The sequence below is a fragment of the Penicillium lagena genome, assembly GCF_028827675.1.
Source record: "Penicillium lagena strain IBT 129212 chromosome Unknown utg000006l_segment0_segment0, whole genome shotgun sequence".
Lineage (NCBI taxonomy): Eukaryota > Fungi > Ascomycota > Eurotiomycetes > Eurotiales > Aspergillaceae > Penicillium > Penicillium lagena.
Genome location: NW_026623227.1, coordinates 424,938 through 451,839, shown reverse-complemented (window position 1 = coordinate 451,839; position 26,902 = coordinate 424,938). Strand labels below are relative to the sequence as shown.

The following is a 26,902-nucleotide window of genomic DNA, read 5'->3' as shown; positions in this document are numbered from 1 at the left end:
AGGTATTGGGCTGTATTATATTGCCCGCTGGTTTCCAGAATTAGGATGCTTGCCAGCTCTCTGGAATTTCTTTGCTAGTTTGCTTATGCTTGAATGTACCGGGTCAGTTCGACATTTTTTGTTCCTTCTCCCCCGCAATTCTCTCCATTTCTGTGTTTTACTTTCCTCGTCTAGGGTAATATGTCAGAAGCGCCTCACCACAGGGAGACCCTCAATCCGACGAGGTCAACACCGCCGAAGAGGGTTCGACAGCTGGCAGGCACAGTCACTGTCACAGTCCGGGTGAACGGCCTGCAATGATCGCTAACCGATCACACTAGTCTCGCGCTGGCATCTCCCTGCAAGAAATATCTGGCACAGCGAATGGAAAACGAGTGAAATAAATGTACAAGGAACTTACTGGCACGTCCTGGGGTCGATCGCATCAAGTTGAACCCAATGGTAAAATACCCTCAGTTTGCTTCTAAATGTCTATAGGCCTTTTTTCACCTTCAGTCCAAAGCAAAGATGACGTATATGATACCTGCATAAATCGGCTTCGAGAAGAATATACGATGCGTCCCCGCCTATGCACCCGGGGACCGAGGCAGGCGATCTCGATCATGAGCTTTAATTTTTCACCTGCCACGCCCAACATTATCTAGACTGGGCCCGAACAGTCTATGTTGATTCGTCCAATGTCCATTTCCTAGCGATTGCGGCTGGCTGTGTCTCCACAGACCCCGAGTGGCGCTAGGGAGAATGTTGGGGTTGGCGATCAGGAGTTCACATGCCATGGTCGGTGCCGAGCAGTGGGGGCCGACCCAGGAATAATAATATAAGGAACTGTGTATGCCTGTATAGGTGCATGTCGCAACTACATCACCTGGGGATATTGAAAAACAAAATGGCAACCCAGACCACAACCATACGCAATCCTGCGGACTCGATGGTGTCCACCTGGCGCCACGACCGATCTCAGTGGACCATCTGGCATTGGATGGTGGAATTGTTTGGCCTGAACCTCGTCGCTCTCGATAAGCAAGTGCCAATCTTTTCCAAAAAGCAGAAAATACCAGCTGTGCGAGAATGGTCTCTTCATATATGGATTCTACTGCACGCCGCCGTCCCGCTCATCCTTCATCACGCCTACACCACCTATACCGGCCAGAACCTAGGCCTTATTGGCGCATTTGCCTTATACTCAACGGCATTTAAGGTGAATGGAATACACGAAGTGAATATCATGCGCCGCCTAGGTCAAGTCTACGGCTTTTTGGATGGTGACAAGCATGCACGGGACGAGATCCCTGATACTGGGGTTGGCAAGGTTATGCGAGAACTGATCTCGACATCGACGTTTCGCATGATCATGTCTATCTACCTTACCTACCAACCGAATGAGGCACCAGAGACTCTCAGATGGCGATGGCTTCCTTTAGAGATCGGCCTGTACAGCATCACGGTCGATTTCTGGTTCTACTGGTATCACCGCATGATGCACTCGACCGGCTCTCTGTGGAAGTTCCACCGTCGACACCACTTGACGAAGCATCCCAACCCGCTACTCTCTGCGTACGCCGACCATGAGCAGGAGTTTATGGATATAACAGGCATTCCATTGATGGCGTTTGTCACATTGAAGGTCCTTGGGCTGCCTATGGGATTTTATGAGTGGTGGGTCTGCTATCAGTATATTGCCTTTTCGGAGATCATTGGACACAGTGGCCTTCGAATCCATGGTGGTGCGCCCTCCACTGTGAACTGGATTCTAGAGATATTCGACGCAGAGCTAGTTATTGAAGACCACGATCTCCATCACCGCTACGGGTGGAGAAAGAGCCACAATTATGGCAAGCAAACCCGTCTTTGGGACCGAATATTCGGTACCTGCCATGACCGCATCGAAAGCGTGAAAGAGAACGTCGATTACTCGAACCGCGTCACAATGCCACTCCTTTGAATTTTCGCACTGGTGGAGCTTGAATATGGAAACAAATAATGTTGTTATGACATAAAGATATACTGAATAGAAACGCTGTTGAGGTATAATGTCTTTGGCTATTGAACACGTAGACCAATATTCCATGTTTTCTAATTTTTCAAACATAAAATAGCCAAATGAGAAAGCCCTAGAAGCAACTACTATAAACAAAGTACTGTCTTACGATAATTGTCGCACGCGAATAATCCGCTTAAGTCTTCTATTGAATTTCCAATATCTGACCATAAAGCATCAGAACGAATTATATAGTGCCTACAGCGTCTCCATCACGTCCCATGCTCATAGGCACTCCTCGCCCTCAATTTCGGCCCAAACCAATAAAATAACCAAGGAATGGGTGCCATAACCAGCGCTGCAAATCCAAGCACACTAGTCGCCCAACCAACACCAAGCGTCTCATACATCTGCGTCACAAAAAGTGGAAATGCGGCTGACAGCGTATACCGTGACAAAGATGAGGCGCCACTAGCCGACGCGCCGTACTTCGATCCGTATACGTCAAGCATGTAAAAGTTGCATGGGACGTAGATGAGAATACTCCCCAGAAGGGCGACGCCCTCGGCGATAACGGGGCTGATCCAGTGGATTGATGGCCTTGCTGTCCAGCCGAACCAAAATAGGGCTATTGGGAGGACGAGGCTCCCATATAGTGCTGTGTAGAGTCTTTCTTCTGGAGCGTAATTTGCGGAATGTCTTTGCCTGAGGCTCTTTTTTCTTTGTAGGATCATATCGACTGAGATGAGGATAAACGGTGCGACTATACAACCCGCCACTAGACCGAGGAAAGACAAGCCCTGGGCACTAAGCGAGAAACCGTACACTGTGCGAAACACCCAGGGACTAGCGACGACAAAAGTGTACAGCAGTGCAAACTGGAATCCCGTGTAGAGGCAGATGAATCCGACTAATGGCTCCGTCGCTAGCATATGAAACGGTCGGATGACAGTAGATGTGATGAACTTCCGGAACAGCTGGACGGCACTACCAGACTCACGCGGACCCTCAACACCGAGCTTCTTCGCTTTCCGCTCGAGAATGATAGTCTTGTATGACTCGCGCAGGAAGAGAGCAGGTGGATGAACAACCACTGCGATGATAAGAACCACCCACGAGGTCCAACGCCACCCCTTTTGCTCAACGGCGAACCCACCGATCAGCGGACCGATGGCACTCCCGATGAACGGGATGGTGTAATACGCGGCCAGGGCATAGACTCTTCGCGAAGGGGCCGTGAAGTCTGCAATAGTAGCCGCTGCAACAGAGACGCCGGGGGCAGCAAAGAGGCCAGCTAGGAAGCGGCAGATGATCAGCGAGGCGATATTCTGCGACAAACCCGCGCCCAGCATGAAGATGTCAAATATTGGCACGGTGAGCAGGTACACGAACTTGCGACCGAATGTCTCTGAGCATGGGGATGATATCATAGGCCCGAATGCTAGCCCCAAAGAGTATGCCGAGAGCGGCAGCAATGATACCGTTGTTGAGACGTTGAATTCATGTTGGACTTGTTCGTGGCCTGGTGCGTAGATTGATGCTCCAAGTGTTGTGTTGAAGCCGATACAGCAGATAATTACTGTGGATGCGGTCTTGCGCAGGAAAGACCAGTTGCGCGGGTTGCTCTGGTCCGCTTCTCCGTCCCAATCGTGAATTTGGATGCTGCGTGTGTTGGGCGGTGCTTCATCGGGGGATATCCGGGTATCTGCATGCATTTTACACACAGCGATACAACTTTTGACTTGCAGGAACCAATTTAACCTAAGAACAAGCCTTTAATCAAGCATGGTGGTTGAGGTCGGGAAGATACAAAGTCCACCGAGAGAAGACCGAGGAATTGGCCCCATTGAGATAGATCCGCGTTTTAGCCGAGTGCCAAGCTCGGGGAAACGAGAGGATGCCGACTACTCTATACGATTGAAGATGGCAATGAGGAAAGATCATGTTCATAATTCCGCTGCAACATACAAGATACAAACACAAAGTTAAAAAAAAAAAAAAGGGTATGTCACAGCCCTTCAAAGCAAAGGCACAAGTATGAAAACAATGTAGAGGAAGAGGAAAGAAACATGGTACAAAAAAAGTTAGGACATGGCGCTCAAACAAAAACTCTTAGTGGTTCAAACCCCAGCAACAATGCAAATATACCGGAGCAAGGCGCTCGCGGCCGATTCAATCAGAAAGCCCGGGAACTAACCATCTCACCGTACCGGCCACGGCCCTGCGTGGTGTCGTAAGCGTTGACAAGACGCATCTGGCCGCCGTCGTCGGCTTGGGAGAAAGCGTAGCCGCGCTGCTTGCGCATGCGTTGTACTTGGCGAACCTTGCGGATAGCCTTTTGGAACTGCTCCATGCGAGGACGGTAGTCCTGGACGTTGTACTTCTGGATCTCCTGGACATGGTGGTACGCCTGGGGATAGTGCATGCGCTTGGCGTACTTCCAGGCATAGTCACGCAGAAGACACAAGCAAGGTAGAGCGATGGCCATGAGGTAGAAGACGGGAGTCTTGAAAAGGACAGGGATAGTGCCGTAGTACTCGGTAGAGAAACCAACCGCGGGGGCAGCAAAACCATACGCCGGAAGGAAAATGAGCCAAATAACCATGGAACCTGGGATGGCGATAAAGGTGTACTTGGTCCAGATGTTGGTGATGAGCGCAGCTTTGCCGAGGACAGTGGCGAGGGCAGCGGTGTATAGAGCTTCGCCCCAAACCCAGTGGCCAGCGGTCGTCCCATTGGCCAACGGGAGATCCCAGTAGAAGATCAGCTCAGAGACAATGTAGAGGACAAGAGAATGGAAAAATCCGTTCAAAATCCAAGCCCAGAAACTGTGTTTGCGGAAGAACGTTCCCTTCTGGCCGAGCTGATACAGCTGGGGATAGCGGTCTAACAAACGAGCCGAAATATACTGATCGAAGATACCCATGGCGAAGGGAGGCAAAACGGTGAAGAGAACATTGTAGAAGGACAGCGTCCACGACTCGTAGATGACTTCTCCGGAGAATGTGTTTTGAAAGGAGTACTGCGATCAAGTTAGACATGGCACATAAAACACCTTGGGACGTTCCCCGACTTACCCAGAACTGTGTCATGTATAGCGCAATGTTCTTGTAGAACGAGTACAAAATCACTCGACTGATGCGGGAATAGCTCCATGCTCCGTGCACCAGAAGCAGTTTGCGCAAGAATCGGAATTGTGCAATGGCCACATCGGCTGATCGTGCAGCTTGGAGACCCTCAACGCCGCTAATGCCGACACCAACATGCGCTGCCTGGATCATAGACACGTCGTTTGCACCGTCACCAATGGCCAGGAGCAGAGACTTCAGATGCCGCTTCACAAGCTTGACAACCAATGCTTTTTGAAGCGGGGAAACACGACTAAAAACAGTGTTAAAATGCAACGCGTAGGAACGGACAGAGAGAGCTTACCAGCACACCACGGCCTTGCACTGCACCGCCAAATCCAAGAATAACTTCTCCATGTCCTTCTCCAGAGCAAATGTCAAAGACTTTCCATCAATAACCAAAGCCAACGTTTCCAGATCACCGGATAACGCCTGGCTCTTAACGGCCTCGAGTTTGTTCACCAAATTGGACCGCGTATCCTCCGCACAGTCCTCATTGATAATAAGGAGAGTCATGTCTTCCGAGATAAGTTTGCAGGACATGCCAATGTTGATGGCCGTTTCCTGTCGGTCACCGGTCAGGACCCAGACCTTGATACCGGCCGTCTGGAGGGTGTGGATCGTGTCGGGCACTCCATCCTGAAGACGATCTTCAATAGCGGTCGCACCGAGAAGATAGAAATCCTTCTCAATGAGTTCCGCTGCTTTGTCGAGTTCGTCGGCACGGTTGCCACTCACAGTAGTGGCAGCCTTGTCAAAGATCTGCCACCACTGCTGGAACTCAGCCTCGGAGATCTCGCGCATGGCCAGACATAGCGTCCGGAGACCTTCCGATGCATACTCTTCCAGATGCTGAAGCGTGGCTTCCACAGTGGGATTGTCAGGATGCAGCCGCTCCATGATGACCGTGTCGGCCCCCTTGCAGTAAATGCGGACCTTTCCGTCTGGGCAGCGGAAAATGGTAGACATTCGCTTCCGGGTAGAGTTGAACTCGCACACAGCAAGCAGCTCGTACTCTTGCTCCTGGCCGTCGGCTGCGAAAATAACCGATCTAGGCTTTCGGTTCGTGAAGCGATAGCCCAACAAGGCAGCTCCATCCACCAGGGCACCTTCATCAGGGGAAGCGGCCTGGTACTTGATCTCATTTGGGTCGCTGGTGGAGCGTTCGGGAATGACAGTGTGGCAAGTAGCCAAAAGAGTGAGGAACTGTTGGATGGCATTCTGGGACGGATGCGAGTGCAGATTCGATCGAAGTGTCTTGAAGTCGAAAACGCCAACCTCGGCGCCATCATCAACAGTAGCTCGGCGGTCTTCCGATACGTCATCTCCATATTGGATACCAGCGATTGTACATTGCTTAAACTCCATCATATTGCAAGTCAGGGTGCCTGTCTTGTCAGAGAAGATGTATTCAATCTGACCAAGCTCTTCAACCAAAGACGAGGTGCGACAAGTGGCGGGTGTGTCCGTCTTGTCGTAGTAGATGTCCAAATCAGAGTTAATCAGGAACGCGTGGAAGTACTTGACGATTTCAATCGTCACGAAAAGAGAGATCGGAACCAAATTGGAGTAAAGAACCCAGTAGGTGAAGATGTCCATGAAGAACTGTTTCACCACGTTGGTTGATCCGTAGTCGAGGTACCAAAGCTTGTTGGCTTTCGTTCGACGGATGATAAGATCACCAACGGAACTGATGACACTGAGGGCGATGAGAATGGCAACAAGCATCAAAATCTGGACGTTAACCATTCGCTCCACGGCGGTTCGCTTGATCGGTGTTGCTGTCGCATTGCGCATGAGTTTCGTCTCATGACCGGTAAAGACGACGATGCCATGGATCCACGGAGTATTGCGCAGAGTTGCCCCACGAAGCAGAAGCTGGTCGGGTGCCAAGGGCAATTCCTTCTCACCCCCACCAGCATGCATGGTCAAAGTCGCCTCGTAGGTGTATAGGCTGCTGTTGGGCTGCTCTGAACGAACACGCCCGCTCAAGCGACTCAGGTCAGTGGGATTAACCAGATGTGCGGTTTCTGGGATTGCTTGTTTGATTTTCAGGTTTGTCTCGCCGTCCAGATTTGCTGTTTCGATATAGCATAAGCCTTCGGGCTCAGACGACGCGAGCAACACCAAATCGGCCGGAAAAGGCTGTTCGGACTCGACTCGGACCACATCTCCCACTGCGACATCCACCCATTTTGTGTCATGAAACGCGGAGCCCTTCAGCACTTGAGTCTTGGAATAGTTGAGTCCTCGGTCGGACACCCGCCGCTTATAATCTTCCACCAACTCTTTGATTGCCGAGACCAACAAGACAATACCCAGCGGGACAATGGTCGTGAATTTGTTCGTTGGCGACACATTTGGAATCTGCTGCAGGATAGCCGTGAAAAGGAAGAACAGATTGGCGTATTTTGAGAATTGTTCGAAGAGGAACTTGGGGATAAAGGTGACGATGTTGTACTTGGAGGTTGACACGTAATTGCTAACGAATTTGTGCACGGCGTTTGCGGGAGGGTTATTCAAGGTAATGATGCGAGGGCCCAGAGTCGACGGATCGACCTTCCGTCGACCAAAGCCGAATTTGAAGTCGGACGCGCGGAATTTCCTTCGTTCACTTGTTGTCTCGGCAGCGCTGTCGACCGTTGGCTGTCGAGCTGCTCCCGCTTCTGTCAATGGGAGGTCCATCTCCGAGTACTGCTGCGGCCCCATGCCAAGCATGTGTTTTGCTTTGCCCATGAGTCCACCGCCAAGACCCAAGATGCTGTTGCGCTCATTTGCCTGGCGAACGCGGTGCGAGCCCACAATCCGGTCCTCATCTGCGTCGAGATCATAGTAGCCCGAGCGCGTGCTAAATTCGTCCGAGTACCGCTGGTAGTTTCCTAAACCTGATGTCTGGGAGTACGTCCGGTCCATTGATGCTCCAGAGTAAGGGTCGTTGAGGTGCATTCCAGGTTGGGCGGGAGGGTGTGCCGCGCTGTCGCCTCGAGGCGGATAAGCTCCGGCATGCTGTGGACGATTTCCAACAAAGTTATCGTAAGATACGGAGGGGCGTGGTTGGGAGTATGGTTGGTCGGAGTCGTCAATGTTGTACTGTTGTAAGAGGTGTTCATCGTTCACTGGCGGGCGCTGGCCGGAGCTGTACATGGGACCTGAGTCCTCCAGCTGCAGCAGGTCACCATCGCGGCCAGCGGATGGATGTGACCCGGGGGGCCTACCGCTGGCCATGATGGGGAGGGGGAGCGAACACGCTCACTGGGGTAGCGCGGCGGAGCAATGCCCCTGAGGCATTGATCGAGGAGATGGGGAGGTGGATCAACGAAGCGCGAGGAAGGGATCAGTTCACAAGGGATAAACGCGGAGAATAGGGAAAAAGGAGGTAGGGGGAGACAGAAACAAGTAATAAGCGGGAGGTGGAAAAAAAGCGGGAGAGGTTGCGATGGCGTGGCTGACCGAAGGCAGCAGTATGGAGCTCTGGGCGAGGCGGGCGGTGAGTGCTGCTGCAGTATGTATGGAGAAAAGGATGTCTAGCAGGGATTCTATTTGGTATCTTTCTTCATAGTGTTGTGGTTTTTGACTACTGTCCAAGCACTGTGATCCAAGGTTAGTTTGATTCAAGATCACTTTGTTGTGCTTACAGGGGTGTCTATCCTGAGACACCAACTGCCACTAACTCCCGCTAAGGATAGCGTCGATCCGGCCAACACATCAACCAGATACAGTGCTATGAGCAGGAGTATTATTACTACGCAAGGAAAGATTTAGAGAAAAGCCTAACTAGGAAGAAAAGGAATACTAAAGAAATATTTATCATTAAGAAAAGAATGCGAAACTCCAGTCCCGATCATCAAGATTCTATTCATACAAAAGGGTCGTTCGGTGATACCTCGCGGTCATTCTCTGCCTTGGCCTCCTCGGCCATGCCCTTCTTCGCCCGCTTAGCCAGGTCCGCTTGCAGCACCTTGTCGACAAGGGCGTTGATCTCCTTGACTTTTTCCAGCGCCACATTCGACTTATTCACCACAAATAGCGCGTCAATCGGGTCGCCCGCAAACTTGGAGAGAAAGCAGACATCGCCGGCATTATTGATTCCAATCACCAGCTCGCCCTCCGACGCCTGTTCCTCTTTCCGCGTGGCATCCAGAATCACTGTTTTGCCCTCGTCGAAGCTGTGAAACGTTGTCGACAGCGGCTTCTGTGTGATATTCAAGGCCACGGGGACTCGCTCTTCCACCCCGTAGACCACCACCTGTCCATCCTTCACCACGGCATCAGGACGTCGGAAATGTTGGAGACCTGCCATGACGCCGATGCAAGCTGCATCGGTCAGATTACCGTCAAAATCGAGGACATGCACGTCTGCCCGAATGCTCCAGCAGCTCACGCCCTGGATGATGCAGAGGGATTCGGTGTCAAGCGCATTGGAATGGCGGATCACTCGGTCGAGGATATGAGAGACGTATGCTTCGAGGTCATTGGAACTGCATGAGCGGCATTTCGTTAGATAATGGCCGATAAGACTTGTGTCAATTGGCATACCGTCCATTCTCCCAGGCTGGTGAGCCCATCGCCGATAGCTCGAGTGAAATATTGAAGAGACCGTCGAAGGGCCGGTCGTCGCGCGGTTTGGTAACTTCAGCAGAGATGCGCACGACAATGCTATCATCTAATCAGTATCGCCAAAAAAAAATTGGTACCAGACCAACAAAAGAGGGAGGCACTCACCTGGTCTTGCCCAACCGCAGCTTGACATGGCCATACTCATTGCCAAAGGAAACGCTCAACGGGCGGATCTGGTCCAGCCCTCGGCCATCCAGACGGACATTCTGGTGCAGCGCATCAAGAATGAAGTCACGCTCTGCCACCGACAGAGGGGCCTCCTTGGACATGATTGCAGAAGCGCGGGGGACCAAGAGGATTTGCGATGCGCTTTTTGCCTGGCTGGAACAAGGCGGTGAGCGAAAAGTGTTTGAAGCCTGAGGCATACCAGGGCAAATGCGGTCGGGCGGGCGATCATCTTGACCTTTTGACCGGAAGATACACTTCTCACCTCCCATTCACTCGTCCACAATGACTACAGGTATGCTTCCCTTGAATTGGTTTATGTTTCTTGCTAACTCTGTCCAGCTCACAGACCGACCTTCGATCCCGTATGACCCGCAAGCCCACCCCAAATTCGCGACGGATAACTAACAGCCACAGGCGCAAGGGAAAGAGGCCCTCCGAGGCCCAGCCTACCACCAGCGACTCCTCCCAGCACACACACACCTGAAAGTCCGGTACGTACAAGACAGATATGGGACAAGACAAGTGCTAAATGTGGCCAGTCAACCCGGACAAGGTGGCGACGCCGATCCGCAAGCCCGTGATCTTCGCGCAGAACTGCTCCAAGCCGAGGCGGCGCACTTTGCTAAGAAAAACGGTGTTCCCGTTGACGAGCCTGTTGTTGCTGAATCTGCCGCCCCAAAGCGGCAGCTGGAAGGCGCGCCCGGAAATGGCGCCGACGGTGACGCAGAGGAAGATCCGGAGGCAAAACGAAGACGCATTTTAGAGGAGACAAGAGACATTGATGCAGATTCTGACGGGTCGGAAGACGATAGCAGCGAGGAGGAGAGGTATGGTCCGCGCAATATACAATAAAAGAGCGTTACTAACCCCAGCAGTGATGACGACGAAGATGAGGCGGCAGAGCTGATGCGCGAGCTGGAGAAGATCAAGAAAGAGCGGCTGGAGCAAAAAGAGAAAGAGGTATGGCTCTTTCTCTTAGAGGTTCGAGACGATATGCTAACAGATGTCCAGGAACGCGAGCGGGCAGTCGAAGAAGAAGAGCAACGAGAAGTCGAGATTGCTCGCGGCAATCCGCTGCTCAACACGCAGGACTTCAACATGAAGCGGCGGTGGGACGACGACGTGGTGTTCAAGAACCAGGCTCGAGGCACGGAGGGCAAGGATGGCAAGGAATTTGTCAATGATCTGCTTCGTTCCGACTTCCACAAGCGCTTTATGGTATGTACTGCTGACGGTCGGCTCTCTGGGATTGTACTAACTGAGCATCTAGGGTAAATACGTTCGATAGATGTTTCTTCGGGGCAGGAGGATTTGGTTGGTAGTAGTTAAAGACTTTCAATGAATACCCCATCCAACAATGACCACAAACTATATATCACTCCCTAAGGAAACCCTTAAATTACTTAACTTTTCCCAGTCTTGGATGTATATTTCTCGTCGAGGACGCATAGCCCCAAGCTGATCACCGTTTTGTTATGAACTATCCATGACATTAAGCCCGTCGCTAGTGACAGAAATACTCGTACTAAACGTAATATTTGGTTATGCTTGAGCTCAGTTCTTCTATGTTGTTCGGGCTTTTCTTCATCCCCCACCTGCCCCATATTGCCCAGGGCCACCGCCCTCCGCCTTATCAAGGCGATCTTCCGACCTCCGACTCCTCAACCTCACCATGGAGTCCCAACCAAGCGCAAAAGCCCTGCAAAGTGAGTCTTGCTCTGCGCACAGTTCTCGAACTCCGTGTCCGCTAACACAATCTCGGTCTAGGCCGCATCAATGCCGATATCTCGCAACTGCTCCAACGGTTCGAGAATATCATGGCAACAGCTACAGTAAGTCCATTCCGCTCTGCACCTGGAGGCTACTAACCCAATCTCAGGTCGACAACCCAAGCTACACCTCCACCGCCGTGGAAACATACCAGCTAGATGTAGAGTCCACTGCATTGGTAAGGCCGCCCTCTCCAACCACTCTGAGCTCCAAACAGTTACCTCTCTTTCTTCTTTTCTAATTAACTGAAAACACTAACATGCCATGGCCCATCCAGATCCGTGCTGCAGAAGACATCCTCGCCCTCACCCGCACCATGAAAGAAACCTGGCTCTTTGGCAAACTGAATACACTGGGCGAAGACGAGCGTGACGTGCAGCGGAGAGAAAAGCTGGAGAAGGATGTACTTGCCGTGCAAAAGGCTGTTGAGGAGGGTGGGTTATTGAAGCCGTCGTCTGAGTAGCGTACTTGCATACAGGGTGCGGTGGTGGTCTGCTTTTTGGGTCTTATTGCATGGGCAGGGTGTTTGGTGTTGGGATTTGGCGTTACAGCAACACGGATATAGATGGTATGGAGGGACATGTGAATCATTGCCTCTTTGTTCCATGCAGCCAGTGCATCAGGGATCGCATGTCGCCCTCTCTGGATTTGCGGCTCACCTATACTTCCTTCCGTTTGTGGAGCTCCCCCGACCGCGTATTTCGACGGTCTCGCGCCGGTGTCTCCCCGATACAATCAATTCCCGCCAATCATCAACGCCCACCGCCATATCACCTCATGTCCGGGTGCAAGCCGCTGGGGAGGTTTGGCCCGCGGCAGTGGTAGTTTCGTATCCCCAAATATTCCCGCAGCCTGCCAAGGACGGTGGCTGCCGTGTTCCTATTTCGACTGGCTCTTGGTGCCTCGAATACGAGGATCTGCGCATCCAGCTACCAGATTTGGAGAAATGAGGAATCGAGACTGCAGGAAGCGGCTCGCGATGGATTAGTCTTATAAGAAAAGGAGGGCGCGCCCGTGGTCTTCGTTTGCGTTGTGTGATTGTCCCCTTGTCCATCCAAACCACACTCTCTCCTCACTTCATTCGATAAACCACCACAAAATGAAGTGGCCGACTCTTCTTCCTCTGGCAATCTCCACACTCTCTCTGCTCCCTTCTACAGGGGCATGGAAAATCACATGGACCGACGCCGACAATAAAGAGCACAGCCAATCCGGCCAGGGCCCTAGCGACTGCATCGTGATTGATAACCCCAAGGGCCATCTCTTCAAGATCGACTCCCAGGGCGAATCGGGTATCAACATGCTTCTCTTCACGAACAACAAGTGCTCCGGTGAGGCAGCAGGCATGGCGACCGAGTCGTTCTCTAAGGAATCTTCCGAGGCTCTGCACGGATTCAAGGTCGTGAGTCTTTCGTCAACGACAACGTCCGCAACTACCACGACCGAGACATCCGTCAGCGGCGTTGCGACGACCTCCTCAACGACTCTGGCGAGTCAGACTGCCTCCACGAGGAGCAGCGGTGGCAGCGGATCGACAACAATTCAGACGACAGCTGCGACAAGCCCAGCTACGACAGGTCCAGCTGCAACAACGATCTCTGAGACTTCGAGCGGCGCGTCTTCCCCGACTTCGAGTGCAGCGAGTACAAGCACGTCTAATGCGGCAGTTCAACTGGCGGGTCCGAACGGGGATGCTATGAAGGGACTCGTGGGTAGTATCTTTGGGTTGGCGATGGTACAATGGATGATCTAGATAGGAAGGTATGCAGACGTCCAAGTACCTGGTTCAGGATCTCCTATCTCACAACGATACCCCCGTTTGCTTTTCTGCTTGTGGAAAAGGTGTCAGCCAGCAGTGGATCAACACTGTTTCGCCCGTTTAAAAGAAGGTATACCCATGTCATTATCGGATATCGGATGTTAAGGGTGATGTCAAGCGGTTGAGTTAATTTGAATGAGGTATCAATCTTGTCAATAAGACGACATGGAATGAACTGTAGTAGCCAATATCAATGACTACCGACTCACGTATATCAAGCGAGCTCTATCTTGTTTTAAAGTGCAGCGACTCCCACTGACATGCCACTATCATTTGATTATCTCAAGACCCATATGAGAGAAAATTGCAGCGACCCAGAGCCAGGACGGCACACAGGCAGGGAAGGAAACTAGAACACCCACTTGGACAGGTCTTCTCGGTCCTTGCTACCACCATCGGCGATATCGAGGCCCCACCGCTCCCAAATATGGTGCATAGGCTCCTCTTCCATATTCTCACACTCCACACCGTGTTTCCCAATCGGGTTCAACTGACGGCTTTCTACACCCATAGACATGTAATTTCTAGAAAAGTAATCTCTGAAGGTATGTATTCCAAAGTACCACTTTAATAAACCGTTAGATTCATGGCCGCTATTATGTTTTACTAGAAAATAGGGGTGTGATTCATTCCTTGACGGTGATGCAGGATATAGATCTTATCAACGCCGATAAGTCGCACAGCTCCGATAAACAAACCCTTCCCACGTCTGCCTTCACCACACCACCACCAAACACCAAACGCCCAAGATGCCACCTCCCGCCCAGCACACCCTTCCCCTAACCCTAATAGTGGCCACGACCCCCGTCCGACTGCCACCAACACCCTCCACATCCACAAATGGCAATGGCACACCGTCCCAAACAACCCGCCTCGGCATCGGCCACAAAGGCACCCTCCCCTGGCCGCGCATAAAAGCAGACATGAACTTCTTCGCACGCGTGACATCGCGCCCGCCCGCGCCGGGAACCACCAACGCCATCATCATGGGCCGCAAGACGTACGATTCAGTCCCGGCGCATCTGCGCCCGCTTGCGAAGAGGATCAATGTCGTTATCACCCGGGACAAGTCTGGGGCTGTGGCGGAGGGGGTCATGCGGGAGCTGGAGATTAGGAGGGGGAAGATTGCTGCTAAGGCTGCTGCTGCTGCTGCTGCTGCTGCTTCTGGTGGTGCTGCTGCTGCTGCTGCTTCTGGTGGTGCTGCTGGAGCAGAGGGGTCTACGGGCCAAGCAGATACGGAAACGAAGCCTGCGAAGAAACCAGAAGAACCAATTACCGACGCAATCGTCACCCGCAGTCTCGACGACGCCCTCACCGAATTACAAAAACACTACGGAACTAGCGGCCGCCTAGGCAAAATCTATATAATCGGCGGCGCGGAGATCTACGCGTCAGCCTTGGCGAGACCATCCTCCTCCGCAGCATCAACGGAACTATCACGCAGACCGATCAGGGTGGTGATGACGAATGTGGCCCGTAAACGCACTGCAGATGAAGAAGACCAAGAAGCATCGTCGTCGTTCGACTGCGATACGTTCTTCCCTGTGGATGAGCTGAGCGTGCAGAATGGGTGGCGGACTGCTTCGAAGGACGAGGTCTCGGAGTGGGTTGGAGAGGAGGTTAGTGGGGAATGGAAGGAGGATGGAGAGGTGGAGATTCAGATGGTTGGGTTTGAGAGAGTCTGAGATATACTCTAGCGTCTCTAATTAGAATCCTTCTGGATGTTATGATATACGGTTAGTGGAGTGAAGTAGTTCATTGCCAGTGTGCTCAATTGGAGATGAAATGCGAGTCATTCCAAAGGAGATGAGATGCAAACGTCGCGCCGTACGAATTCCAAATTCCAAAATCAAATCCAACTCAAGTCCGTCAAGTCCAATCACATCACTCGTACCAAGAATGTGTACAGTGCAAAAGCTATTGTCCAGTCTCGAGTAGACAAGGGAAAAAAATATGCAGTGCAATGCAATGCTAGAAACAACAAAAATTCCCCAAAACGCCCGGAGATGCGGTTCGTTCGTGTCGAGAACCGTATATATAACTTGATGATTGCCCTTCCGGGTCTATTCATTCTCTTTCATGAATTTCACAAATGCTTTCTTATGCACGAGGCCGGCATATTGCCCGTCCCGGAGGACGCACAGGTAGCGCAGCCCCAGTTTGGTGAAACATTGGTAGACCAAGTCAATGGGGGAGTGGATGTCAAGGGAAATAGGTGCCTGAATGACGGTGATTGTTAGGACAGAAATTCCCGCGAGAGAGAGAGAGAGAAAGGGGGGGGGGGGGGAGAAAGAGAAAAAGACTTACAGGGTCAATATATCTGGTGAAATCCACCCGGGTAGCCTCCTCTTCATTCTCACTATCATAGATAGCCGCCGTGGCATCAATAGCCATGCAGCAGATTGTACCCTCTTCGTCATCGCCGAGGGTATCGAGCGCATACTCCAAATCCGGGGCAGGGATTAAGCCAGCTAGAACACCGTCACGCAGGATCGGAAGTCCGCCGTCAAGCTCGCCGGCCATGAGCAGGTGTTCCAGTTTCGAGCGGAGCTCCGTCGCAGCCACGAATGGCGAGTTGGAGATGTCGATCATTCGGCTCCGACGGGCTGGCCGGACGATATCACCCAGCTCGGCGTCCGAGAGGGGTTGGAGCTTGCTGTCGAGGAAGGGGTAGGAGTTCATATCCGTTAGGAAGTCCTATTGATCATCAATGACTGTTCCGACAGTGAGGGAGGCAGAGGGAAATTACATATATGCTCTTCGGCTCAATAGCATCCGCCGTCCACTTGGCGCATAGGATGGCCAGCGAGAACGGCAGAACATGATCCAGACTCCCCGTCAGCTCGAACAGAATCACGGCCAGCGTGACGGAGAGTCGCGTTACACCGCACATGGTCGCACCCGCAGCGACCATGGCGTACACGCCCGGCACGATGCAGGACTCAGTGCCCGTGCCGGCAGGACACGATTCGAATAAGAAGGAGGTGGGGTGCCGCAGGGCCAGGTACTGTACGACATGTCCAATGATGCGGCCCATCAGACCGCCAACAACCATAGACGGGACGTAGATTCCGGCAGGAACCTTGATGCCAAAGGTCACGATTGTCAGGAGACTCTTGATGACAAAGGCTACCAGGAGGTACTTGATGATTTCGAGAATGCCTTCTTCGCGAGGACACAGTCCAGTGATCTCCACGGCTTCCTCGTTACAGGGACTGGCCAGTTCGAACAGAAGCTCGGTGACGGACAGTTTGGTGTAGCGATTCCAAAAGCTCACCAGGCCGGTCAACAGCGCCACCAAAATCACTTCCAGCATGGGCCACCGCCGGATGATGGGAATTCGACGGAAAGATTTGGCCCAGAGACTCGAGGCTTTGATGAACAGTGCGCCAACCGCACCGCCAAGTACCCCCAGAAAGATGAAGAGGAATATCTCGAAGATCTCCCAGTCAGACAAGTATCTGACCTGAAAGAGGACGATCTTGCCCGTGTCATAGGGGTTGAGGAATTTCAGCGACAGCGCTGCTGCAATGCAGCAGAAGAAGGTGCGGAACAGTGTTTTCGGAGGGAAGTAGTAGCTGACTTCCTCCAGACTGAACAAGACGCCGCCAATCGGTGCCCCAAAAGCCACCGCAACACCACTAGCCGCACTTGCACTTAACACCTCACGACGCTTGCCGTCGTTTTGGTTGTACTTGGCGAACAACCGACAGCAGATATTCCCCACGCAGGTGGCAATGTGAACGTATGGACCTTCTTTCCCCAGGCTGAGGCCCGATGCCACACTGAAAATCAAGGCGACGGTCTTGACAACGAGGGTCTTCCAGCCCAAGTATCCATGAAGAACGAAGCCGCTGTTGATCACTTTCACTTCGGCCACTCCACTCCCCGCCGCAGAGTAGTAGGTCATGGCGGGCCGCGACGGAACGTTGGGAAGTGTTCCATGCGGACTCGTCTGGGAGATGGGAGAACCAGAGAGCTGCGTGAGATCGCCTCCGGTCTTGGTACCACGAGAATCGGCCCCCAAATTCTCATCCAGGGTTGTCAACGACACCGAAGAGGGCACGACAGTCTTGGTGAGCAATGTGAGGGCACAGGATATGACGGAAAGCACCAACACCCATAGAACGAACATGCCAAAGTTCACCCATTGATTATCGGGTCCAACCGGTCTAAAGATGGAGGACCATGACTTCCACGAACAATATTCCACATCTTTGCAGCAGTTATTCCGGCTCGAAAACCAGTGCCTCGTGCAGAACCCTTCTTTCAGGTCAAACACCAACTCTTCCGTTACGTCCACAAAGTAAGCGATGGCCGCAGTGATGCATCCAATCAAGGCAACCAGAATCCACCCTTGGACACCATCGAATGCCGAGAGCAGTCTGCCCCGGATGTCTTTCCGTTGTCGGAGCTGACGCAGACGCGCGCCATCGGCGATACTGTCATGCACCCAGTCCGTGGAGGTGAACTGGTCATACCACGTGCGCTCATCCAGAAACGACGAAGCCGTCAAACCATCTTTCGTGGACGGGGGAGCACTGGGCGTCCTGCTTTCCTCTCCAAAGCTTTCCCGCCGACTGAATCGTTGGCCCTGCGAGCTCGTGCGGCTGTGGTTGGCTCGGCGGAGACTCCCTGCGGCCAGGAGATGGCGTAGCGAGTCCGGGCCGGCGATGCCAGAGGTGCTGGTGTAGGAGCGTCGCGGCACTCTCCGGCTGCCTTGACTGGACCCCAGCAGGCTGGTGGTCTCTGTGATCTCGAGGGGCGGCTCCAGGGATTGGTAGCCGGTGTGTGGTTCGGAGAGGTAGCTCTGGGTGCGGCGGTAGGCAGTTGGGGATGGCGGTGCGGTGCGATTGGTCGGGGTTCGTTCCAGGTCCGGCTCAGGGTCGCTTCGCGAATCCGAAATCATCGGTGGAACAGAGCGAGGCATGTCGTCGGGGTCAAGCAGCGGGGACCCCTTTATGGTGGTGGTAGGTGTTGATTGATGGTGCCTGGCAGATCCAAGAGCTGCAGGCCGTTCTCGATCTCGGTCATATTATCCCAGAGTTGTGTATAGGTGTAGGAAGAAGGAAGTGGAGGGGCGTGGAAGTTGACTAACGGGCGATCGACGGGGAACCGCGTCAGGTGAGAGGATGACCCACCGAGGATCAGATGGATCTGTCACTGGGCATGGAGGTAACTAGTACACAGACGAAGTGACCCCCATGGTGTGGCCGGAGAGGTATTTTGGTGCCCCGCGCTTCCCGCCGGTGGCCTGACAGAGTGCCGTAACGAAATGATTCGATGAGTCGCGACAGTGTATCCACTGAAGGAGGAGAACATGCCTAACTGAGACATTCATGAGGGATCAGTGAGACCATCGGGAAGGATCATCATGGCCTCGGATCATATTAATCAATCCAGCGTGGTTTAATTCGGTCCAGGGGTCGGTGTATAGATAGCATAGGTGCTCGGATCATCGATCGGTCGCTCGGCAGATGCATGCAGGACTGACAGCTAACGGGATCATATAAGCTTATCTCCTGTGATAGTAGAACGGTGCTCTTGGTTCTTTCTTGTTGGTGGATAAATGCTTGATCCACCTTCCCGTTCCTACGGCTCGATCACTCACTCCCCCACATCTTCTGCCCATCCACCGTTCTCTCTCTCTCTCTCTCTCTCTCGCCAGGACAACCACCACCCGCCCAACATGACATCCATTGGAACTCCCCAGGCCAGCGAGGACGATGCCGCGAAGCCCTACGACCAGTTCATCCTGTTCGGGGACTCGATCACCCAGATGGCCTGCAACCAGGACAATGGCTTTGCGTGGCATGCCGCCCTGCAAGAAGGTCAGTCTGACCATTGATAGTGAAGACCGCTAGTTAACACCCTCCCAGCATATAGTCGCAAGCTCGACGTGGTCAACCGAGGACTGGCGTAAGCATACGCGATGCCCACCGACCGCTCCCACGCTGACATCCAGCAGAGGTTACACCACCGCCCACGCCATCAAGATCTTCCACAAATTCTTCCCATCGCCACAGACAGCTAACGTGCGGTTGATGGTGCGCATCGATCTCTTCGAACCAAAATTGGATTTTAGTTTAACCTTTTTCATGCCAGACCATCTTCTTCGGCGCTAACGACGCCTGTGTCTCCGGACGAGACCAGCATGTCCCGCTGGACCAGTACAAGGAGAACCTGAAGAAGATCATCGAACACCCCGCCACAAAGGCCCAGAACCCCCGGGTGATCCTGCTGACGCCGCCGCCCGTCAATGAGTACCAACTGGAAGGCTTTGATGCCTCCAAGGACATCCCGCACCCCAGCCGAACCGCAGCCCACACCAGGCTCTATGCTGCCGCGGCGCGTGAAGTCGGGGCCGAGCTCGGCGTTCCGGTGGCTGATCTGTGGACTGCGTTTATGAAGACGACGGGTTGGCGGGATGGAGAACCCTTGATTGGATCGCGGGACGCGCCGAATAACGCGAAGTTGGAGTCATTATTTACGGATGGTACGTTGACCGGAGTGTGGCCCTTTTAATAGTTTGCTAATGGGTAACTCTGTTCAGGACTGCATCTCACTCCGAACGGGTACCGCATTGTTCACGACGCGGTGATGCAGGCCATTGTGGGAAATTGGCCCGACCAGGACCCGGAGGTGCTGCCGATGGTGTTTCCCTCGTGGTTGGATGCCCCCAAATAATCGTTTAAGATCAGCATATAAACATAAACATAGAGGAATCCCGGCGTATACTTGTAGTATCCCCAGCGTCATCGTTAGTGGAGAGCGGTCTAGAGCGGATCGGCCACAGCTCCGCATTATTCTTCTTATCGTCTTGCCGGCACAAACACCATCTACACCCTCCACACCATCCACAACACACCACTTCTGCCTTCCCACCTACGACCATCCCTTCTCTTCTTTTCTCTGCTCGCTGCGCCACACTTTTATTCTCTTCTTCCTTCAAATCTACCACGACCACCAACACTTATCACCTTCGCCCTCCCCTTCCTCCCACTCCGCCCTCCACCTCTGCCACCCCTCACCCACCAAGCTTCACCAGCTGTTAAATACACCCTGAACTCACCGGTGCATGCCTTGATCTGACCTGCCAGAGCCTCCATCTACACAATCCGGGTGGACGGCCGCTGGGCCGTTCCAGATCGAAGGAGGGAGGGGATCGTTGTGCCTAGACGAGACCGTGGGTGAAAGGAGTTTTGGTCGGGAAATCACAGTCTCGCGGTTGTCCATCGCCACAACTCTGCAACCAACTCGGTGGCGATGGATGCACAGTACCCCTTTGCTTCCCGTGACGACATCTGGCGTGTCCTGGACGAGCTCAAGGAGCTCCACGAAGCACAGTACGAGCAGGCTGAACGCATCGCACGCCTGGAGCGACGCAGAGACGAGGATGCGCGCATGAAAAGTGTCTGGGGTCCTTTGTCGCCGTTTCCGAGCTCCGTGGCCGGTCCCATTCCTACAGGTAGGTGACATTATATAGTCCTCTGATCCATCCTAACTGACGACCCTTTCTTTCCGCTGCAGAGCCCGCCTTTCACTCCCCCCCGGACGCTTTCAAGGGATTCGACCAAGGTCAGCACGGCATGGGGAGCTCAGCGGTGGGCCTGGATGGCGACGATGAGCCCCGGCGGGGCGCATCGAGGGCCAATAGTGTGCGGTTTGATGAGAGCGCTATTCACGGGTACTACGGGCAGGCCAACCGGTCCAGCACTGAGCTGCCCCTACGGACTGGTAGCGGGCTGGGAAGTCATCCGCTGACTGAGCGGTCTCTTTCTCACCGGTCTGATGGAAGACAGAGCTCATCGGGACACTCTCATCACTCGGCACGTACCAACAGTCTGGGACTGGAGACGACCAGCAGAATGATGGGGTCATCCTTCAGCAGCTCGCCACTGATCCCCCCCCTCCGGGCTTGTTTCTGCTGGGACCGGCACCTTGCATCATTCGGTGCTGGCTGACCACGACCTTCTCGAATGATTCTCTCCTGTATGCGGCCGTCTGTTCAGGGTCCTACGGTTCATCTTTGGGGACGGCGATGATCCGCAAGTTCGGCTTGGAGGATCTCGTTATGCACGAAGGTGACCAGCCATTCATCAAGCTTCCACTGTACCTCCCCGAAGCCAGTGTGCACCAGTCTTCGTCACGCCCTGGCAGTCCTACGCCCCAGCTTCCTTCGTTGAACATTCGGTTTTCGGTTAGCGAGACAGAGGCCAGCGACGACTGCATTCAGATCATCCTGGGGAGTGATGTGCTGCGGTCCCACAATGCAGATATTCTCTTCTCACAGGACAAGATCGTCATGGTTGACGAAGACCACAACAGGATTTCTATCCCGATTGTACGCCCTGAGAAAGACTCCATGTTCAAGTCGCTGGCCACTGTTCGTCTCCAGGCAGGACCACACGCCAGTAACGAGCGCAGTTCCAACCAGGTGATTGACAAACCTACAACCACTTTCCCTAAACAAAGCACGTCTGCACCCGCTTCGGCTCGCGTCTCAGTTAGCGAAGCCGACGAAGCCCGCAGACCCCGCCTGCCAGACCCCGAGCCTGTCGAGACGCCACCCACATCAGCCACATCCACCGAGTCCGCTTCTACCGTGCCGCCAACCAAGCAGGAAAACGCCGGAGCCGGCATCTGGGGCTCCTGGCGCCGTGATTCAAAGCTCGACCCCAACGCCGCCGCCGCCGCAGCAGGGAAAGCATCCCGAGGCCGAACGATGAAAGTCCTCCGTCCAAGCAAGCCTCCCAACCGCCCAAGCTCAAGCTCAACTTCCACCCCAACTAGCGCAACCATAGACCACGCCGAAGGCTCAGTTGACCACCTGCCGACTGACTCGACGCGTCCTGCACCGCAAGCCGGCGACGAGAATCGCTCCAGCAAGTCCTTCGCGACGAATCCCGTCGGAGGCGCCTCGGCGTTTGGATGGCTTAATTCGGGTCACGCAGCGGATCGCACGGCGAATGCGAAATCCTAGAAGATTATTTCCTTTTCTAGGTGTGCATGCTGGATGGAAGTGGTGATGGGGTCGTATGAATCAGACGATGGCGCTTTAGGGGTTTGTTTTTTTCTGTTGTCCCTGGTTTGGGGGACGGGACGGTGTTGTATTCGTTTTCTATTTTCTTTCGTCTGCTCTCTGATCCTTTTGCCTTCTTTAGCCCATATGAGATGAGACATATGCTACGTATGATAGCCATAATTTCACCATGATTTTTGAGTGAGTGGTTGTCATTATTGTAGGCATCTCCTAGTTCTATTTCCCTGTGGTAGGTGCATAGTTCGCAGAGGCTGTTCGAAAGATGTTCGTAGCCTCGGCTTTTAATAAGGATCATTTACCAGATCTATATAAACTCTCCTATGGTGGCCACGACAAGCCCCGCCAATCGGGCTAGGCGACAGAGAGGAAACATATTCTAAGTGCTCTATCAGGTTACGTTTAGCTGAGGTAAGAATGTATATTCTCATCGTCCGCCCCGTCCCACCTAATGTCCAAAAAAAAATCACGTCCCATTTTCTACGTAGTCCAACCAGACTATCCATATCCACTGAGTATAAAAAATGGCGGACATGGAAGTAGATAGACCTTTCAAATCTTCGAAAAAACACCCAGTGCAGACTTGGTGTCCTCCTTGGTCTCCTTCACCAACCCACTCACAGTCCGGAATTGCTCATGCTGCGCATCCCCCATAATCTCAAACAGCACACCCTCACTACTGGTCACAATCGCGCCCGCATCCCTCAGTCGAGCAAGAGCGATACCTCTTTCCTCGGGATTTATACTGCTAACCCCATCCACCAGGACATAAACCCTGTGCCCGCGTTCCAGCAGATCGAGGGTCGTCTGCGTGACGCAGATGTGCGTCTCGATGCCGACGATGATAGCGTCTATTTTGGGACTGTTCTTGGCCGGGAGGAGAGCGTCGACTTCGGGGGTGATCATTGAGAAGAGGGTCTTGTCGGCGTCCGCGCGGATGTGCGGCCCGCTGAGATGGCGCTGGAGCTCGGGGACCGTGTTACCGAGCTTTGCGCGGTTTTGAGTTGTCGCGAACACGGGAATCTGGAGAGCAGATGCTGCGCGGAGCATTTTGTCTGCTGTTGCGACCCTATTTTGGCACACATTCAGTCAGGGAATCCTCGAGGCGTCAGGGACGGTTGGGGTCAGAAGTACATCTTGGGGAACTCGTAGATCCCGTTGCGGAATTTCTCCTGGATGTCGCAGACACTACATGGATGGCATATCAGTCTCTGGGGATGGCCAGGCGTCCTCCAGCACAGAAAGCCGTGAGAACGAGAGGTGGTGGACCACATACAATAATGCCGGATTCCCTGTAGTAGTCAGCGCTTGTGTGTTTCAAACCGGGCAGGAGTCTTACGGATCCGACACGCGCGTGAGACAGCAGCCATTTTGAGTGGAGAGATGAGATTGGTCGCTGTGCTGTGATGTATGTGAAGTTGAAGAGAAGACGTCGGAGAATGCGGGGATAATCGGAGAATGCCGCGGGGAAGTATAGAGCCTTAGTCAGAAAAAAGTAGTTCACTAACTATACGAAAAGTGGACAGGAACAACATGATATTGGAATTAGGATAATGAGTTATGTTGGTGATCAATTTAGTAGCAGGACTTGCGTGTTGGATGGACAGCATAAATCGAAGGATAGAGTTCTCGTTCGTGCTCACTGTTTACTTCCTCTGCTTTCTGCACGTATCTTTCGATCACTACTCACGTTTCTCTTCTTCACCTTTTTACTGCACCTCCTTTCTTCCACTTATTTGAGCTTACTGTTCTTGACATTTATCTCCATCATCCCATGCTTCATCCACTTTATCCAAAACCCCTTCTCAGCACTGACTGCAAGATGAACACCATCGACGTCTCAGGCAACCCGCAGTTCGTGAAAGATATGACCAAGCAGAGATCAGTCTTTCAGGCTGACCGGTCTCAGAAGGGCCAGCAGCCTCGAGGAGGAAAGCCCCGAGCCGAACTGATTGTGGACTTTATGTTCCATCTCGCTATCAGCAACAACCAGCCCGGCTTTAATCTGCGAACCTCTTTTGTCCCTCTTGCTTATCCTCCATGCACCTCTCCCGTGGGCGACTTGAAGCAGATCATGATCGGGGATCTTCTTCTTGAAACTCGTCACCGCGGCAGCTACATCATTCTCAGAACAGTCACCCCTCCGCATCGAATGACTGCCATCATGGCTATTGTAGAAGACGAGCAAGATAATGTCGTCAGATTCCAGATGTATCACCAGGACAAAACTGAAAAGGTTCTTGAGGAAGGGACTGTCATGATTCTGAAAGAACCTTACTTGAAAGTTTCAGCGACTGATGGGGGCTATGCAATTCGTGTGGATCATCTCTCGGACGTGATCTATCTCCCCAAGCATGACGAGCGGATTCCTAATTGCTGGCAGCCGAGACTTGTAGAGATTATCACTTCTGCTAGCAAGTGGAAGGAAGTAGGGAATGGTTATTTCTACGAAGCCAAATTTCGCGAGGCTCTAGATTGGTAAGTCTCCAACGCCCTTGTTGCGTGAACAAAGACTAACCACATTGACAGCTACTCTGAAGCCCTCAACTGCTCACCCAAGGTACAGGAAGAACAGGCGCTCCGGCTCAATCGCGCTCTTTGCTTCCTCAAGACCAGCCAGTTTGATTCTGCACTCGCTGAGCTCAAACCAATGAAATCAGCGGCACTGCCTACCGAAAAGGCTTTACTCCGGCACGCCCAAGCTCTCTACTGTCTCCAAAAGCACCGCGAGTGCTGCAAAACGCTCACGGTCATTCGAAAGGAATATCCCGAGAATGAAACTGCCAAGGACATGTTCACCCGCGCTATCGAGCGAGTTGCAGAGCAGGAAAAGGGAAGGTACCGATTCAAGCTCATGCAAGCGGAAGCGAGCAAGCTTCGTCCACCGCACCTTGACCATGCCACATACGTTGGCCCGGTTGTTATCAAGCCCTGTGATCAGGGGGGACGTGGTCTATTTACCACCCAGGCAGTCAAAGCTGGAGATCTTCTTCTCTGCGAAAAGGCCCTCGCGCATGCGTTTATTGACGAGGAGCCTGCGCTCGGGAGCGTGGATATCACTGTGCTGATCAATGCTGAAACAAATACTGTGACCATGGGAGGACAGACGGATCTCATTACCATGGTTATCCAGAAGCTTCACCGAAACCCGTCGCTGGCGCCGGTGATCAAGGATCTTTATCATGGATCGTACAAACAGTCGATGTTTCTCACATTGATGGCATGCCGGTGGTTGACACGTAAGAAATCCCCGGAGATGCTCACGCCATACTGACATACATCAGATTTCTGGTTGAACGTGCCGTGTCCTACAACTGCTTCGGCTGCTGCCTCTCCTCCCGGGAATACCACATGCGATTCGAGCTGATCATCGACAATCTCGACCCGGACAAGGCCTTCCACTCCTGCGGTCTCTGGCCTTTGGCATCTTCTATGAACCATTCCTGCAACAGCAACGCCGACCACTCCTACATCGGGGACATGATGATCGTTCGTGCCAGCAAGAATATCCCACCCAACACCGAGATCACACTCATGTACCAGACGCCCAGCCCAGACAGCAACCGCGAACTCCAGAAGCGGCTCCGCCACTGGGGCTTCCAGTGCAACTGCGTCATCTGCAAGGACTTCCAGTCCACGAAGAAGAGCGTCCTCGCCAAGCGCAAGAGACTGCGAAATGAGCTGTACAGGTGCTTCAAAGCTACTGACGGTATGCCTCGCAAGCGAATCGACCTGCCCAAAATCGAGACCATCATCTCTGCTATGACGGAGACGTACGCCTGCCCGCCTACTGAAGTCCCACGCTTGTTCATGTGGGCGCCGCTGCTGTGCCTGGCGCAGAAGTATGCCGACACTTGCCAGCCGGCGAAGGCTATTACGGCGGCGCTAAAGACTTTCGAATGCCTGGGCTATGTCATTGAAGGTGGGAAGTTGCCTCGCAAGCCTGGCACACCGTTGGTTGTTAAGCAATGGGGATACATGGCTGATACCCTTGTTCAGTGCTGGGGCATTCTTTGGCGCGCTTATTCTGTGCTTGCGCCGGAGCTTTTGGCGCAGGTTGATCAGAATGCCAGGCTCACGTACAGGGTTTGTGTTGGCGAGGATGAGACCTACGAGCAGACTTATGGGACGCATACGATTTGATTGGAATGTCTTTTGGGAACTCTGGGCGACTTTATGGCGTGAGCAGGACGGTGGGATTTGATTCTGATAGGGAGTTGGCAAGCCCTTCCGTGTGAACTAGGCTCTGTGTGATTATCTTGAATACAATCTTGTTGGAATATGATATCGGCCTTGATGTAATATTCTTTGTGAGCTTAGGCGCGCAGGAGTTTGTTAGACAACCGTGCGGTCATCGCGTGGAAGATGTCAACTCTGATCAA

At 53.0% G+C, this 26,902-nt stretch overlaps 14 protein-coding genes across 14 annotated transcripts; 9 read left to right on the top strand and 5 right to left on the bottom strand.

The window, feature by feature from the left end:
• Positions 1-886: 886 nt before the first annotated feature.
• Positions 887-1,942, top strand: N7510_008328 (sterol desaturase family protein; the record flags this gene model as incomplete). The annotated part of the gene is made up of 1 exon (XM_056980253.1): positions 887-1,942. The coding sequence occupies one exon, from the start codon at positions 887-889 to the stop codon at positions 1,940-1,942; it is 1,056 nt and encodes a 351-aa protein (XP_056830462.1).
• Positions 1,943-2,250: 308 nt separating this feature from the next.
• On the bottom strand, positions 2,251-3,693 carry N7510_008327 (MFS transporter; the record flags this gene model as incomplete). Its single annotated transcript, XM_056980252.1, has 1 exon — positions 2,251-3,693. One exon carries the CDS (start codon positions 3,691-3,693, stop codon positions 2,251-2,253), a length of 1,443 nt encoding a protein of 480 aa, XP_056830461.1.
• Positions 3,694-4,154: 461 nt separating this feature from the next.
• N7510_008326 (aminophospholipid-translocating P4-type ATPase DRS2) lies at positions 4,155-8,331 on the bottom strand (the record flags this gene model as incomplete). The annotated part of the gene is made up of 3 exons (XM_056980251.1): positions 4,155-5,000; positions 5,056-5,359; positions 5,411-8,331. 3 exons carry the CDS (start codon positions 8,329-8,331, stop codon positions 4,155-4,157), a joined length of 4,071 nt encoding a protein of 1,356 aa, XP_056830460.1.
• A 631-nt stretch (positions 8,332-8,962) lies between these two features.
• Positions 8,963-10,120, bottom strand: N7510_008325 (exosome non-catalytic core subunit RRP45; the record flags this gene model as incomplete). Its single annotated transcript, XM_056980250.1, has 4 exons — positions 8,963-9,584; positions 9,643-9,762; positions 9,829-10,040; positions 10,091-10,120. The coding sequence occupies 4 exons, from the start codon at positions 10,118-10,120 to the stop codon at positions 8,963-8,965; spliced, it is 984 nt and encodes a 327-aa protein (XP_056830459.1).
• Positions 10,121-10,173: 53 nt separating this feature from the next.
• N7510_008324 (spliceosome-associated CWC15 family protein) lies at positions 10,174-11,179 on the top strand (the record flags this gene model as incomplete). Its single annotated transcript, XM_056980249.1, has 7 exons — positions 10,174-10,183; positions 10,231-10,253; positions 10,306-10,382; positions 10,431-10,718; positions 10,767-10,851; positions 10,903-11,109; positions 11,162-11,179. 7 exons carry the CDS (start codon positions 10,174-10,176, stop codon positions 11,177-11,179), a joined length of 708 nt encoding a protein of 235 aa, XP_056830458.1.
• Positions 11,180-11,563: 384 nt separating this feature from the next.
• N7510_008323 (RNA polymerase II mediator complex head subunit MED22) lies at positions 11,564-12,124 on the top strand (the record flags this gene model as incomplete). Its single annotated transcript, XM_056980248.1, has 4 exons — positions 11,564-11,597; positions 11,659-11,723; positions 11,771-11,839; positions 11,939-12,124. The coding sequence occupies 4 exons, from the start codon at positions 11,564-11,566 to the stop codon at positions 12,122-12,124; spliced, it is 354 nt and encodes a 117-aa protein (XP_056830457.1).
• A 142-nt stretch (positions 12,125-12,266) lies between these two features.
• N7510_008322 (uncharacterized protein) lies at positions 12,267-12,611 on the top strand (the record flags this gene model as incomplete). Its single annotated transcript, XM_056980247.1, has 1 exon — positions 12,267-12,611. The coding sequence occupies one exon, from the start codon at positions 12,267-12,269 to the stop codon at positions 12,609-12,611; it is 345 nt and encodes a 114-aa protein (XP_056830456.1).
• Positions 12,612-12,760: 149 nt separating this feature from the next.
• On the top strand, positions 12,761-13,414 carry N7510_008321 (uncharacterized protein; the record flags this gene model as incomplete). Its single annotated transcript, XM_056980246.1, has 1 exon — positions 12,761-13,414. One exon carries the CDS (start codon positions 12,761-12,763, stop codon positions 13,412-13,414), a length of 654 nt encoding a protein of 217 aa, XP_056830455.1.
• Positions 13,415-14,229: 815 nt separating this feature from the next.
• Positions 14,230-15,165, top strand: N7510_008320 (dihydrofolate reductase; the record flags this gene model as incomplete). Its single annotated transcript, XM_056980245.1, has 1 exon — positions 14,230-15,165. One exon carries the CDS (start codon positions 14,230-14,232, stop codon positions 15,163-15,165), a length of 936 nt encoding a protein of 311 aa, XP_056830454.1.
• A 378-nt stretch (positions 15,166-15,543) lies between these two features.
• Positions 15,544-18,410, bottom strand: N7510_008319 (putative voltage-gated chloride channel (ClcA); the record flags this gene model as incomplete). The annotated part of the gene is made up of 3 exons (XM_056980244.1): positions 15,544-15,699; positions 15,788-16,177; positions 16,230-18,410. 3 exons carry the CDS (start codon positions 18,408-18,410, stop codon positions 15,544-15,546), a joined length of 2,727 nt encoding a protein of 908 aa, XP_056830453.1.
• A 759-nt stretch (positions 18,411-19,169) lies between these two features.
• N7510_008318 (SGNH/GDSL hydrolase family protein) lies at positions 19,170-20,167 on the top strand (the record flags this gene model as incomplete). Its single annotated transcript, XM_056980243.1, has 5 exons — positions 19,170-19,311; positions 19,360-19,399; positions 19,449-19,527; positions 19,586-19,976; positions 20,034-20,167. The coding sequence occupies 5 exons, from the start codon at positions 19,170-19,172 to the stop codon at positions 20,165-20,167; spliced, it is 786 nt and encodes a 261-aa protein (XP_056830452.1).
• A 579-nt stretch (positions 20,168-20,746) lies between these two features.
• N7510_008317 (uncharacterized protein) lies at positions 20,747-22,463 on the top strand (the record flags this gene model as incomplete). The annotated part of the gene is made up of 3 exons (XM_056980242.1): positions 20,747-20,948; positions 21,011-21,217; positions 21,283-22,463. The coding sequence occupies 3 exons, from the start codon at positions 20,747-20,749 to the stop codon at positions 22,461-22,463; spliced, it is 1,590 nt and encodes a 529-aa protein (XP_056830451.1).
• Positions 22,464-23,072: 609 nt separating this feature from the next.
• On the bottom strand, positions 23,073-23,794 carry N7510_008316 (uncharacterized protein; the record flags this gene model as incomplete). Its single annotated transcript, XM_056980241.1, has 2 exons — positions 23,073-23,589; positions 23,655-23,794. The coding sequence occupies 2 exons, from the start codon at positions 23,792-23,794 to the stop codon at positions 23,073-23,075; spliced, it is 657 nt and encodes a 218-aa protein (XP_056830450.1).
• Positions 23,795-24,342: 548 nt separating this feature from the next.
• N7510_008315 (SET domain-containing protein) lies at positions 24,343-26,663 on the top strand (the record flags this gene model as incomplete). The annotated part of the gene is made up of 3 exons (XM_056980240.1): positions 24,343-24,998; positions 25,050-25,748; positions 25,805-26,663. The coding sequence occupies 3 exons, from the start codon at positions 24,343-24,345 to the stop codon at positions 26,661-26,663; spliced, it is 2,214 nt and encodes a 737-aa protein (XP_056830449.1).
• Positions 26,664-26,902: the final 239 nt, after the last annotated feature.